The following is a 16,331-nucleotide window of genomic DNA, read 5'->3' as shown; positions in this document are numbered from 1 at the left end:
AGGGAAGCCTGCCCAGGAAGACAAGAGGCTCTGGTGAATGATCAGAAACGGGGAAAAGAATCCCGGTGAACACATTCATGAACAGTGAGGATTGGGAATTTAAGGTGCAGGAAGCCCTAAAACTTAGATGTCGAGGTAAGACCTCTGAGAAAAGGTTTCACATCACTGATTTTTTTCTTTCTTTTTAACCAATTCTTCCGTGCTCAAGAAATTGGTAACATTAATCCTGGACACATGGCCCACAGATCAAAATTTGGTCAGCACTCTTTTCTTCTTACACCTAAAAACAATATATGAGGACGTCCCTGGGCAGTCTAGAGGCTGAGCCTCTGCTCTTCCAGTGTGGGGCCCAAGGGTTCCATCCCTGGTCAGGGAAGTAAGGTGCCACAGGGCCACCAGAACAAAAGCAAAACTGCTTACAACCGCACCTGCATTTCTGAGTTAGAAACAAGCATTTGGATGCACACTGAACTGAGCAACACTGTAGCTAAATAACTCAGTGACTTCCTTTATTCTAGTCACTGACATCAGGGGTAATGTTGCTCCAGAATGTCAGATTCTTCTATTTTCTCCTCAATAGGGTTAAATGCATCAGTGGAAGCTCAACTGTAACGTGCACTCTCTACTTTCGTATTTACACACATGTGGGTTTGGGGAAGGGACATGAGCATACTTATACACGTGGGGTTTGGATTTACACACGTGTGGGGTTTAGGGACATGGGACTATTTACACGTGTGGGTCTGGGGAGGGGCATGGGACACGAGCATATTTACACACGTGTGGGTCTGGGGAGGGGCATGAGCAAGCAGCGTTTCAGCTGCAGTCGGCTTGAGAGGATGAAGCACATGCACTTTTTCCAGTTGGTTTATTGCACGTCATGTACAGTCATACGTGGTTCTCCATTCACATACGATCTGGAAAGACCTATTTCAACTTTTCTCTGTATATACAATTTCCACAAGTTCTAAATGTTTCATACACACCACTACAATTTAAGCCATAAACGATGTATTTGGTAATCAAAATTTCTCAATAATAGCACTTTCAAAAAGACATGTATTTTTTACTCTGGGAGCTGTGCTTTATCTGCAACGCACTGTCTTTTGCCATGAAGGGACAGCAAAATTGCAAGCAGTGGTAAGTCCACGTTGTGCTATTTGCTGCGCCTACCGACCACTTCCCCTGTGAACTGATTCCTCCTCCTTCTCTCCCAACCCCCTGCAATTAGTGCAGCAGAAACACAGAGAGGAGAGGACTACACTCGGGTGAACCAGTTTGATTCAGCATTGAGCACCAGGGAGGCATATAATTTTGTTATGTGTCTTCACAGCAAAGGCATTTCAACTTAGGTAATATGTTAAGAGAAACCACAGATAAAATTACATGTATCATATGAATATTTCTAAAATTATCTATAAAATGAATTATTTTTCCATTTTAAACAAAACAGTAAGAAACTTTTGACAATGTTTAAAAATTATATTTACTTAGAAACTTTATGAGTCTAAAAAGTTCTCTGGATAATTTTTGCTATTAAATAATGGATTATAATCCAGGAATACATTTCATACTACTAAAAATCACTTGCTGGTAACCCTACAATTGCTAATTGTTACCAAGACATGACAGACATCTTATTTCAAACACACAAACCCCTCCCCCTCAAAATGGAGAAACTTTAGACTGTCATTTATAAAAGTTAGCTGGTATAGAAAAGTGTTGATTTGGTAATGAGCAAATCAATGTAATTTAAATTACCCCTCTGTCTGCTTTTGGTATACTAAAAAACTTATAGCCCTTTATATTTATTCAGTCTTTATTGAGAAACCTTAACCACCTCTTTTCTTGTGTGAACATTCGCATATCTTGGCTTTATAGACAGGGTGCTTTGACCTCCCCTGGGGTGGGCTGTCCTACACAGAGTATACTAGTGTGTTGGTGAATATCAACTTTCATGCTCTATTTTCCCAAAGAAAAAGATGCTTGACTGCAAGTACATAACTTTACCAACTTCTCAACTGAAAGCTTAACTTCCAATTGCTTTGTCAAATACTAGTAGTATAGAACAATAAGCTGACTCTGGCATTTTATCATTCTAACAATTTGGCGATTTCAAGTTTAATACTATTATAGCCTGTATAAAAATGGGTTTTGTCATTTTTGCATTTTAAAACTGGACTTTTCCAACATAAAAGGTGGCAATACAACATAATTATACATAAAAGTACTCTTAACTGAAAATGAGATGAGACTGCATTCACAGGCTTCAGAAAATGTAGAATACAATATAGCAATTCTTCATCAACTTCAGTGACATGGTACCATGATGACTTGTATACTAGCAGCTTGAAAGTTATCTTCAAATTTTTACAAAACGATATATATTAATTGTATGACAATGTGAACTTTTAAAAGATAGTAGCATATTAAAGCTGTCTACCTAACAATAATAGATTGCCCCCTCCCCATCAGAGAAACAATATATTTGTTTGATCGAAAGAACCATCTCAGTTATGATTAAACCTGATGCCCTCACTATTCTATTTCATGTATGTGTATCTACTATGGGACTGTGTTTTGACAGTCTGGTTAATACCATACTGGCGTGGTTATGTCTTCTGGAACAATGTGACTCATTTCAGACCCAAATTTTAGAACTTTAAAATAAATAAAAAGCAATTTACAAAAATAAGGCATTATTTGCAAATGCAAAAATTCGTCCTGAGAATTTTTATTATCCAGGAGGACCATTTCACAGAAAAGGAAATACCAGTATCTGTGAAACATAAATCCACCTCAAGAGTTAAAAGAAATCGGTAAGTAGAGGTCAGTTCACCTAGGCTGCAGCTAAGAAAAGCATGAAGGTAAGTTAATAAATCTCCTTAAATTACCTCCCATGCAAACCACAATAATATACTACTTTTCAAATGCACTGTTCCTCCCCCTCAGACTTCTTATACTGAAGTACTCTGACTGTACTGTGGAACAGGGCGAGAGAGAAAGCTCAGCGATGCCGTCTGGCCTTGTGCTAAGGGGCCTGCGTCTGAGGTCGTCATGAACGGCGACGCCGGGCTGGCCTGAGACATGGAGCCACTCCACCTTTGGCTTTCCTTAACGGGAGCAGCTAGCCAAAACAGTTTGTAACTGTATACTGGAAAAATGTCCAACTAAAACACCAATTTGAAGAAAGGTAAAACGTCACCAGATGCTGTGCTTTATGTGACCACCAGATTATCTACGTATAGAAATTTTAAAAATGGTTCAACAAAGAATCAAACTGGTTTCTTGGGTATATCATTATGATAAATCTCTTTACTCTTTACGCTGTGAGCAGACAGTGATTATTTTGGAGAAGGAAAAATAAGAAAGTGTGGAATTAGTAATGCAGAAGTTGAAAGGCAGGTGGCAAGACTAGAAGAACGCCTCAACCCAACACTACTTTGTTCCCGTCTCTACTGGCACCTCCCCCCAAGGTAAAAGGCCAGGATAACCAAAGCCGTTTTAACAGCAGTGTGCGGAATCGTCAGCTGACAAACAACACAAAAACAAGTCACGCCATGTTATCTGTGGTCACTTCCTTCAGGGTTAGTCCAGTAATTCAAGACTTTACATTCTTTTGTCTTTATTTGTTTATTTTAATTAAACATGTAAAGGTTAATAAACAGACATAGTCCAGAGTTAGTAGGTTGATATTATAACATTTATTAAAATAATGCTATGGGTTAATAGAAACAGCAAAGAACCAAAGAATTAAAATGCAAGCTATGTAAAATCCCAACTAAAACCCAAAAGTGTCTAATGTATTCATTCATTAGCTAACTAAAAGCCCAAGAAAGACAAGACACCCAATATAATAAAGTACTGCAAAACAATTGGCAATTTTCAGTTATCAAAATTGTGGATTTTGCATTTTGTATCCTTTTCTCAATCAAGAAAAAAATTCTTTTTGAATGTTATATAACATACATATAAAACAAGATAGAAAAATACATTATAAACTTGTAACAATGGCTGTAAATACATTATCTTACATGTTTCTCATAGGCAATAGGTTGGTTATGGTACATACATAGCATGAAACTACTGAGATAATAAAGAATAGACAAAAATACATGTCAGCTGTACGGTAACATACAAGCGACACTCCCATCTACCCGCGCTAAAAAATTACATAATACTGTCAGAAAAAAAAGTCTTAAAAACTACATATTTTAATAAGAAAGAAATTCAATAAAGAATGATAATACTGAGAACCAAGGCATTCAGAGATTTCAAAAGTCATGCTTTTTTTTCAGTTGATCCAAAATTTTATCAACTAAGTTTTCAAACGTTTGTTCAGAGCCAACATTACTCATAAATGTCACGCATTTATTTCATACATTTACTTTCTTCCCCATAAAGACCTTTGATAAACATCTAAAATGTCCAGGTATAACACAGTTGAGATGAAACTGGATCAAATACTGGTATCGTTTTTAAACTATCACCTCAAGTGTTTGAGTGTCGCAAATTTATTCAACCAACCAAACAAAATAAAAATCAAAATGGCACAGCACATATGGTAAAATAAGTCAGAACAACTGGATGTGTAACAGAAAGACAAGCAGTGGCGCGCTAACCAAAGCTAGCTGGATACAGAACCACCAATGTCTATTGCATAGTAAATAAACTGAAAACGGTTTCCGAGTGAGACAAGATGATGGAGGTCACCGCGAAGGTGCTTACTGAGCTTACCGCTGACCTCTGACTGTGAAGCTGTGAAGTATGTAGAGGGCAGGAGTTGATGAGCTGGGGACCTACGGCCACTTGCCATTTGCCACATCTGGTACTGGGCATTTAATGATCACTTACAGACCATTTAGATCTGCAAGCCAGAGTTCAGAAGCAGAGCTCTGTGCACAAAGCACTTCAGCTACAAACCTGACTGAGCGTCCGGAGGAGCTGCAAGTTCATGTCACATGTAGCTGAGTGTAATGCGCACCATGATGCTGGTTTCTCACATTCCTTTAATGTTAGATGGGGGCTGGGGGCGTGTGTGTGTGTTCGTGTGTGTGTGTGGGTGGGTGTGGTGGTGGCTTAGGCCACTAAAACCAGCAGAGATGGACTACACAAGTGATCTGGTTCGGTAGAAATGAGTCTGATTTAAATTTAGGTCATTTAGAAACACTGTTATCCAGAATGAAAATCACAGACTCAGTTTTGCAAAAAAGACTGCTGTGTATACTATTACCACCGATTAATAAGAAAAAATCCAACAACACGCCCACCAAATAAAGTTCTAATTTTGTCTATGAAATGGTGTTCTGATCACATGTAAATTTTATTTCAGAATCCTCTGGGCTAACATTAAGTATACCAATTACCAAAAGCACTCAATTTTTATTTTAAAAGGATGCTTTTAAACTTACTTGTTAGGAATTAGAAAAGTTATCAAATTTTTTCACAGTATCAGATTTGGCAAATTGATATCAAGGTAATGTGGCAAAAATCATTTAATTCAAACCATCAACTCATGTGTCTCCCCTCACATCTTCTTTCACATACTGGGCGACTGAGTGACAGGCATTGACTTGTATTCTGAGGGAGGAGCTGATCTTACAAGACACTTGACTAAATGACCATGAAGGAAAATAAGGCACTTTCTTTTCTTTAGACTTATTCCAATACTTAAAAAATAAAAAAGAAAGACAAAAAGGCTCTTTTGGTCTTTTGTTTCTTGACAACCACCAGAAAAAATCATTTAATGAAATAAAGGGTTTCTTTGTTCTTTTTTTTTATAACACTTGAAAGTATAAAATGCTACATTTCCAAAAATATATATATTTTTTCTGCACCAGCACCCTTGTATAGTAAAAGTATCTACTTTTTTTGTTCATTTGTTTCAATGCACTACACTTTATCTACAATTTCATTACATGTATACAGCAAATAGGCAAGCATGGCTTTTACATCCTTAATGATTTTTTTCTATACAGGGAGGTTTAAAAAAAATATTTGAACAGTTTGCCCAGTAATGTGACACATAATGCATGTACCTTGTTCTCATATATTTTTTAAAGGAGGTGTAAAATAAAGGTTCAGTAATTTTAACTCAGATATTTATCTTTTTAAAAATAGTGTTGCAGTTTTGTTCTTTGCATTACTTTCCAAAATTCCTTGTTAAGTTTTCTCTCATGGCACACTTCTAATACTTCAAATTTTGGCAGGCAATATAAAAAAGGCTGCAACTTCTGCCCTTTGAGGGCACTGTAGTGACTAAAGAGCATATCAAATTTTGAATACTTTTTGAGATCGCTTCACCAATGACGCCCCTGACCACAGGTTCATGCATGATGCATCAGCACAGTACATTCAGAGCTTCGACTCGCTATGGAGAGAGGTTCCTAGTGTCTCTCACAGTAACTGCCTCTGTCACTGAGTAGTTAAGGGCCATCTGTCTCCCCTTCTGAAGTGAGGCCTTCTTACCGTTCGCTTGGGGTGGGACATTAAAAGATGATCAGTGCTGTGGGATGAATTGGGCCTTATTGCTTTACTACTATTCAGTGCAGGTTCTAGAACCACTTTCACCCAAACAGAAAAAGAATAAAAAAAAAAAAAAAAAAAAACAAACAAAAGCTGAGTTGGAGGACAACGATTTCTTTGTCTTTTGTTTGGTTAGATGGTAAGACGAACGGACAAGTGCCTCAGCTCGCTGCACTGACGACAGGCAAGCAAAGGCGATTACCAGTTAACTGATCAGCAGGCAGGCATGGTCAGGTCATCATTGGGTGAAGAGTTCAGAGGTCAGAAGGTCATAGGTTAGTTGCCGGTGGCGGCTGGGTGGTTAGAAACAAAAAACAAAAAAAAAAAAAAAAAGAAAAGAAAAGATAGAGAAGAGATTAGTTTCAGCTAGTGACGGCTTAATGACAACATGAAAAACTAATCACAACTAATAAAAAAAAAAAGCATGTTTAATTCTGACAAACTGATTGACATCATCTACAGAATACAATAAAAATCATGACAATTCCATATCATGATTTGAACAAATGAAGGAGAGCCCACTCCCACAAAAAAAAAAACAAAAACACTGTTAACAGGAAAAATAGAAATAAAATACAACTAACAACTAATAGTTAGTAGCAGTCAATGAAGGAAACTGGAAAACAACATCAATGAATAGGTTTGGTATACAGATTTCTGGAACAGTCAGTGCAGCTATCAGTATCTGACTGCTATTAAGCATTAGTATTCTCTCAGATGCAAGCATTAAAGCAACTATTAATGATGGATGTGATTATTAATAATCAATGATTAACAGAAATGAATCTAAAGAAATTTAAATTTCTATGAATAATCTGGTTCAACATAAACTCTGGGCCAAACAAAGTTTCTTTTGTTCAATAAATGTTTATTGCTTTTTCAATTATTCTATTTACAAACAACATGGAATTTCTTGGCCTCATGATACAAAGCAACACTAAACTGTAGTCTAGCAGTGTGGGCAACATCATGGGAACCAGAAAAGGGCCAGGCCTTCTGCGCTGGCCAACACTCTCCAGTTGGAAATACTATTTTACACATATAGAACACTTATAAAATGCACTTGCATGTAAACACTGTAAAATCCTGCCATTTAAAATTCTATACTCAAAAAGCTCTAAGTACATCAAAAAATAGAAGAAATTTCTAATTGATACCAATAAGGCATTTTAAAACTACAAACAGCTTTCTTTATTCAATTTCAAAGCTAATACTCTGCAAATACAATAAAATCTGACATTTCATATACATTCCTGCTTTATATTTTATATTTTAAAAGAAGCCACCTGTAAATACTATTTTCTTTTGCAAAATAACAAACAGAACAAAAAAATTTAAAAAAAAATTACAGTAAAACATAAAGTAGTTCTCAAGTGGAAAAGTTATCGTTCCCAATGTCCTTGAGTTGCTCCTTCCTTAATCAACCTCTGTCACATTCTGCTTCACCAAACTTGGTCCACTTAACAGTAGTATGATTTTTAAGACTCATTCAACAGCTTTAATTATTTCTACTATATTCTGAGGTTTGAGAGAATTTTCTGTACTGTTGCCACTGTGACTAAGGCAGAGGAGATGTGAATGAAAAGATATTCAGTGCAAAGGCAGATTCTGTGCCACTTGATAAATCAAAACCTAGAAGGTGTAATGTTCACAGAGTTTAAAGAATCTATATAATGGACTGGTTTACCTTCATATTAAAAAAAATGCTTTCTAAAAGTCTATCACATAGGACAGCTTATAAATACTACAAAAATACTGTATCTTCAATGTGACCAAATCTTCCCTGAATTTGTTGAAAAAAATTGGAATTTTATTTAATTAAAATAAAAACTGCTACTCCAAAGTTAAAGAAGAAAATAAATATTTCACATGATGTAGTCATATCACTTCATAGGTACTCCAGAAATATAGAATCTTAAAGCATTTTTTAAATTACTTAAAATTTTGATTAAAATTGTATTAAGCTTTTTATACAAATTATGTAAATGATGGTTTTTGTAAAATCATTATTTAGAAACCTTCTGATTATGCCTTTTTGAGTGTGGAATATAAACAAGCCAACTACTGTTTCTATACATACCAGTAAACCTAGAATATGTCCTCTGCCGAGTCCTGGCCTGCAGTACACACAGGCGTGTCAACCGTGCAAAATCACTTACGGTTCATTACAACTAAAAAGTCAGTTGGTCTTTTATAGGCTTCATATTCAGTTTTGAAATACGTGTACGTGGGGTTATTTTTAGTGAAGAACTAGATGTCTGTCAACCATGCAGTACTCTAAATGCTCATAAAGAATTACATGGTTATGTGTCTAAGGGCTGAGTTTCCGTGCATAAATGAATACTTATAATCTTCCCTTCAAAAGATTAAAAAATAATCATTAAAAAAAACCTCAAAAATAGAGAAAACAGTAGTATCATAAAATAATTTAAGTGAAGGACTTCAGAGCTCTCCCTTAGACCCAGTGAGTGCATATACAGTGATAGTAACAGCAGTATACAAGTATCTGTTATTTAAAAAAAGAAAAGAAAAAAAGAGCATTTCGGTTTGCTGACATTGCATTTTGAATAAAAACAGTGACAGGACTAACAAAAACACATAAACTACAAAAGAGCTTCTCATGGAATGTGCTGTCAATTTCAAATACAGTATAATCTTTCTAGTATTTTCAACTGTCTCAAGGCACTGGAGTGTGGAGTAGACCAATAATTGTGTTAAAATAAAATTATGAGAAAACTCTTAAAAAGGGCATGCAGGGAAAGGTTAACAGAATAAAAACTACTTTAAAATAGTCTTTAAAACTTTTTAGACATTAACCATGTAAAAAACTGCCAATTCTTTGTGGAATTATTCAATTTCCTTAAATTGAAAAGTTAAAGATTTTTTTTAAAAAATTTCCTCCTTCACTAGGAGACTTTCTGACACAAAAAGGGTCATTTATTTCCTGTGGTGCATGACGTACTTACATTTATATTATCTTCACAGATAACCACTGACCTGGAGGGGGGGGGGTCTGTTTATTCAGTAATCTCTATGAGTAATATATGTGTTAGTTAAAAGTTTTAAAACTCTTTAATTATGTATGATGCTAAATAAATATCATCCATGTCTTTGGAAAGGTATTTTATTCTGATGTGGACAACATTTGCGTCCATCAGTATTTAAGATAACTCTGTGAAACTGACAGGTTAGGTCTTTCTCAAGTTCATAGAAAATGTAGGATTGGGGCGTAAATACATCACTTTCCACCACTAATATTAGAGACCTTTTGATCAAATTAATTAGTAGGTAAAGATGTGCCATAATAAGTTTGCGAAAAAAAAAAAAAAAATCCTTTTTTAAAATCTTGTTTTGGATTGCTACCTTGTAATGACAAACTCAGAAAACAATGTCAATAAACCAAAATCGTCACTCCTCAATAAACATAAATAATTTTATAGAAGGGTCCAAGGGCATATATAGGACACAATTTATACATGTGGAAAAGGAGAAAAATGAAGACTTATTTTCCAGTCATGGGTTAGTCAAAAAAGGACTTTCAAACAGCTGGATTCACGTCACCACAAAATCTCAAGAGACAGTCTATCTTCAGATAATACCTTTAGCAGCAAATGACAGGAATCAAAGGATCCATTTTGGGACAAGAATGTAAGAATAAAAGGGAAACGATTTTCTCATTTATTAAAAAATCCAACTTCATCAAAGTCATCTTCACAGGCCCTTGTTGATTTCAGCTAGGGACCTGACATGTATATCCTTATGTGTATACAGTGGGTTCAAGTATCTTATTAAAAAGGAAAATGAAAACTAAATCTTCAGTTTTCTCCAAAAGGACACAGGAGGAATATATTCCTTTACTTCTCTCATTAAAGCACCATCTGCTTAGTTCTTTTTGCAAAACCAACCCAAAATTTCAGAACAACTAAAAGGTAAATTTGGGCAAAAATTATTCCTGAAAAATAAGGCAACATCAGAATTTAATAGCTCCCCAGATGGACTAATTTACATTTTAGTAGAAATAAATCATTGTACATACTAAAATAGAATTTAATAAATTAAAACATGAAGGGAGGAAAAGAAAACATCCAAAAAACCCAACCCTTAAATCTTTTAATTATTATGAATTAATTTAGAAAAGGAAAAGAAACGATGGCAGGCAAGCAGTGACGTTTTTCCATCAGGTGTGGTGTCGCAAACTTTATGAACACCCAACGCATTTCTCATAAACAAGAACTGCAGAACTAAACTAACCTCGGTCTGCGGTCACAATCCTTTGGTAAGGATGGACACGCATATCGTGCCTTCGAACTTTAGTAGCCACCGCACCTAGTTAAATTGCAATTACCAAGACAAAGTTAGAAAACATTCACAAGGGAAAAGAAAACAAACATTAACAGCAGGTTTATCACAATGGATTTCAAATGTTCATTTACTACAAAAGTTTTGTTTTAGGAAACACGTTAAGGCACAGTAGTCTTAAAATTAACCATTATATGTTGCGTATATATGCATCTATTAATATTGCATTCAGTTCAATCATCTTGGCCTTAACCTATTTTATCCATTCATTTATAATCCCAAGTTACAGATTTCATGAACTCTATTAGATCCAAACATAGTTAGGCTTTACTAGTCACATATTCACTGAAGTGCCTTTCTTGCAGCAGGACTACTTAAATAATGCCATGTTTAATACTGACAATTATTTGCTAACCTTAAGACCACACTTCCAGAGTCTATCACTTAAGAAGGTTTAAATGCAATTCTTAAAGCCTACAGATTGTGGTTCTAAACTTCGAGTCAATAAGTATGAACTGCAATGAATTAGGTGATTAGTAAAGCAAACAGTATCGTACACTTAGCAGTCAGTATACTACTATGCACGCCTTTATAAATTACCGTTACTTTGTAAGATTACAGACTAAACCAATTAATAACATACTTTTATTTTCTATCAGTGTGCAAAAAGTGCAAGTAAGTCACTGACTGCTAGGCTAAGCTTCCCTCCCACCCCCCTGGAGGCTGCTGAGACTAAGCATTTGTTAAATTCAGATCTGATGAGGGTTCAGTTAAGACCGTTCTTGAATTCTTAGCCTTTCGTTGGGAAAGCCATACCTAAAGATAAAAGGAAGGGAATTAAAAATTAGTCATCAATGAAGATTTGAGGCTAATACCAATCTCCTCACTACCACCAACACATATGTCTGCATCTGTTTTGAAGGGCACTGCTTATTTCAAAATACTCATGTGAGACTTGATATATAGCATGCATGTTATCTGTGTGCAAGTTGATTATAACATAGCAACTTGAAATTCATTTTCTCAGTTCTCCAAATGGTCAATATCATGTTTCACTGCTTAGGTGGCAAAGTGAGAAATAAAACTGATAATGGAATCTTGTCATTTAGTGCTCATTATTATTCACCTTATGCATGTCAATTAGGTATCTGTGTATTTTACTTTCAATTTTGTCAGTCTAATAATTAAATATTATAAATAAAAATTTTCCAACACAACAAAAGCAGATTGCTTTAAAATGGGAAATTTTACTGCAGTGCCTCTTGCTGTTTCTAAGCAGTAAACTGGTCCATCACCCCTTTTTCCTTTTTGGAAAAACTAATCTTATATAAGCGTAATTCGCTGAGGCAAAATCAGTGAGATCTTGCACTGAGAGTGCTGGAACAGCAGCTGGTGGCTCAGAGTGCCAGCCCTGCGGGAAGCAACAGTCAAACTCCTCGAACAGACGCTGTGCGTGCAGCAGAGAGGAGCTCTGGGGAAAGGAGCAGCATGGGGCCACAGGGCAGAGCGTTAACAGAAAGGAAAACGTGAACAGGTTACAGGTTACATGTTATTTAAAAATGCTTCAAGAAATGTGCAACAGAAACAAGCCTCTCAGAAACAGTTCTATTGTATGATTCTGACCTATAATACTTTTTACAATGATTTAGAGATAAACGGAAAACATGTACAATAAAATGTATTTGCTCATGAAACAAAACGCACCTGAGTGCATGCACACACACAGATAACATACAGAGCACTGTGGCTTTTTTTAATTGAACAATGAATTCTCAAGTTTCAATCTTAGTGTCCAGGTTCATTAAAAACTTTCAAATTTTGATAAATCAATATTAATACTGGGGGAAAAAATAACTTTAAAAGATCAAAGTCCTAAAAGTCAACAGCATGCACGCAGCACCAAAGTCATGTACAATTCAAGAAAAAAGAACTCAAATTCTGTCTGGTAAAACAAAGGGGCAGCGCAGAAACAGTGTGTCCACATTGACTGGTCGTGTTAGAACAGCTGCTGCTCTAGTCCTTCATCCAGCAGTCAATGGGCTGAAATATCAGGCATGACTGGCATTTCAATCCACTCTATAAAAAAAAGGCGTCAGTAATGTCTTTTTCAAGCACACCACTTTTTGTTTATGTAAAACTGAGTGTTTACAGCATGATCTTAATTTTTGCCTCAATTGTGATTCTAATTCAGTGATTATTGAATCACTTATCAGTGATTATCACTTATAATCACTTATCACTTGTAATCACTTATCAGGTATTACTTATCAATTCCATACTGTACTACTGAAACTAAGAACGCCTCTTATCTATAATATTAACTAGGACTTCAAAAGAGAAAAACGGAAGAAACCTGAAGAATGCAACTATTTATCTTGTCCCTTTCATATTTTAAGTGAACACAAATATCAGAAAACACACATCAGGTTTAAAATGTCTCAAAAGACTTTCACACAAAAATTGAAAATGTAGCAGACAAATAAATTTCCAACACAAAAGCCATCTAAAAACTCTGGGTGGTGGAGCTGATGGAGGGATAGGCCTCTGGGTGGGACCTAACACTCAGAACAACCTTGGTGATGTCAAACGTGAAAAGCATTTTCTGTTTAAAATGTTCATTGCAAATTTACCCAACCAAAGTGACTGTCAGTCACCAGAGTGCATCTGAATAAATTTCAGGTACAAGTATTTAAAGGGGGAACCCTTCTAAGAGGCTGAAATAATTCTCAGTCTTTCCAGTGGAAGCTTGTCTTGCCTCTCTAAAATGGATATATCATTTCAAAGTCTGGGGCAGCAAAAGTGATGAAGAAAAATGCTGTTAACCATACAGGGAGAACAACTTACCTAATACACCACTAGGTTCAATAGGATACTCAAGGATTGATGTAGCTGGTGCCAACGTGTAGGGGTATTCGTAGGGTGTGTAGATTAGCCCAGCCTCGGGCCCTGGAGGAACTATTGCAGCAGTAGGGTGAGGAGTTCCGTTTGGCATGACAGCGGTCTGTATCTGTCTGATCAAAGGCATTATGGTAGGGCCAGCCGGCGTCGGAGTGCGCAGGGCAGCTGGTGGGAGCACGGGCGCAGGCCCAGTGATAATCCTCGGAGCAGCCTGGGCCGTCGCTGCAAGAGAAAAGGCAAGGGCTGCTACAGTAAGCAAAGAAATTTAGAAGGAAGTACAGAGACAGCAGTGTAAAACACGGAAAATGAGAGGGAAGGAGGAAAAAGAAAAAAGCAGAAAAGAAGAAAAATAAAAGGAAATCATTAGTACATGCGCTGATCACACAAAAATGCCAAAGCACACCAATCAAATGCAAAACAGCTTCCCCTTTCCCAATGTGATTAAGAATAATGTGCAAAATTTAAAAAGCCACTGGGGAAAAAACAGAATGAGACCATTAAAATAGGTTATATTTTCTTCATGTATTTGGTATGTTTATATTTTTAAGATCTCATGAGACTAAAGGTACATGCAGAAGCACAAGAAAACACTTGCATTAAATGATGTTAAAAATACTCTGTAATTGGAGTCCACAGAAATACAGTTTTAGTATATTTCTAAAGAGTAAAGAATAATTTTCATTGTATCAACTTAGCCAAAACAACCAAGTTATTAATTTTCTGTATTTGTAGTGATTAACTTCTTCATAGAAAATACAAAAAAAGTCACATTCCTAAACACATGACTATTAATGATATACTCATTTTCATGAGTAAATTAAAGCCAACCATTTATAAAAAGTAATCACTCTAAACACACTAGGGTGTCTATATTTTGGAAAGCTGGCTATGTCTTTAAAATTCTATACCTGTAATTTAAATATTATGTTCATATGAATGATGAATAAAACTTAGATTGTTTCAAAATATAAATTTCACACTATTTCATTTTAAATATAAAAAAGCAATCCTCTTACAGTTTACAAAAGCATGCACAATACACATTAAGGGGAAAACAGGATTAAAAATAGTATCATCTACTGCTCTCTGTGAACTCATGTATGAAATCAATAGAGAAAAAAAATACTGGAGGAAAACCATGCAAGCAAGGTGAAAGAACAGAATTCAACAGAAGAATCACTGCATTCATATATATTCCAAATTAGCTTTTAGTTTTTAGAAAAAACTTCTCCTTTGCATAAATGTAACAAAATAAACTAGAAGTCTTAAATCTGTAGTTAACAAAACTTTTTTTGAAACTCTTGAATTCGGAAGCTGAAATTTCATTGAAAAGAATAAAAGAAAAGGTTATAAACTAAAAACTTAGGCATGCTGATGTAAAATAAAATCAAGGGAGTGCCCTCATTCTTGAAAACAGTAAAAATGGAACAGTGAGTCCCATATCAAGTGACAATTCACTTTAACTGTGGGTATATTGTGCTGCCAAAAGGAGAGGGGGGTCTTCAGACAAAACAGCTAAGACAGCTGTACGCTCTGGTCTTACGTGATTTAATGTTGGCATCTCTGTAGGTGCCGTTGAGAATCGCAAGCTCCATCAGCTGCATCTTCTTCAGGCTGTCTTCTCCCTCTGCCTATACGTGGAGAAGACAAGAGCACTAAGCACCTGAAACGGTCCATACACATTACAGCCATATCTGCAAAAACCTTAGAATAGGTGTCACATGACTACAGCCACCAGTCTCAACTAGGAAAAAAAGATCCAGGAAACAAAAGGTGAGTGAGTACGTGCGTGCTCAGTCACTCAGTCATGTTCGATTCTTTTCGACCCCATGGACTGTACCCTGCCAGGCTCCTCTGTCCATGGGATTCTGCAGGCAAGAACGCTGGAGTGGGTTGCCATTTCCTTCTCCAGGGGAGACAAAAGGCGCTACATGCTAAAGCCCATTCAGTAATGGGATAATTAACACGCGATGCTCTCAACTGCCACCAGCTCCATTTCTATTTGGACACTTCTTACGTAAGGCTTCCCTGGTGGCTCAGAGGTTAAAGCACCTGCCTGCAATGCGGGCGACCCGGGTTCAATCCCTGGGTTGGGCAGATACCCTGGAGAAGGAAATGGCAACCCACTCCAGTATTCTTGCCTGGAGAATCCCATGGACAGAGGAGCCTGGTAGGCTAGAGTCCACGGGGTCAGGTAGGCTAGAGGCCACGGGTTCACAAAGAGTCAGACACGACCCCACAGACGGCAGCCCACCAGGATCCCCCATCCATGCGATCTTCCAGGCAAGAGTGCTGGAGTGGGGTGCCATCGCCTTCTCCATACATAAGCTACACTGATGTATTAACAATCACTGAAAAAGCTTTACTTTTAAACGGGATCAATGAAAATGTTAGGTAAATTAAATACAGTCTAGTCTCTACAGTATCTAACATTTTAAAGAGTCTAAATCTTCATTAAAATACAAAAAATAAAAAATAAACTTGGATTTTAAACATGTAAGATTCAACTGTGGTATTCAGGTAAGGAAATTTTAATTCTCCAAAAGAGGAAAATTTAACAAAATCATAAACCTAAGAATTTCTAAAAATCTGGTCTACATACTAGTTTC

At 36.3% G+C, this 16,331-nt stretch overlaps 1 protein-coding gene across 7 annotated transcripts in view; it reads right to left on the bottom strand.

The window, feature by feature from the left end:
• Positions 852-16,331, bottom strand: part of QKI (QKI, KH domain containing RNA binding) — a 156,879-nt gene continuing 141,399 nt past the window's right edge. Inside the window, exons 5-8 of one of the 7 annotated variants that reach the window (XR_001918566.1) lie at positions 15,266-15,353; positions 13,669-13,968; positions 10,777-11,640; positions 852-6,818 (exon numbers count right to left, since the gene is read on the bottom strand). Coding sequence is in view for 6 of the 7 variants with exons in the window: in XM_018053449.1 (XP_017908938.1) it covers positions 6,802-6,818; positions 10,777-10,851; positions 13,669-13,968; positions 15,266-15,353 (480 nt within the window). In the remaining variant the exon portion in view is untranslated. The other 6 variants (XM_018053449.1, XM_018053446.1, XM_018053451.1 and 3 more) reach the window with 6 other exon arrangements.

The sequence above is a fragment of the Capra hircus genome, chromosome 9 (assembly GCF_001704415.2).
Source record: "Capra hircus breed San Clemente chromosome 9, ASM170441v1, whole genome shotgun sequence".
In the NCBI taxonomy this organism is placed as follows: Eukaryota; Metazoa; Chordata; class Mammalia; order Artiodactyla; family Bovidae; genus Capra; species Capra hircus.
Note: the sequence above shows the minus strand (reverse complement) of the source record. Positions and strands in the feature narration are given on the sequence as shown.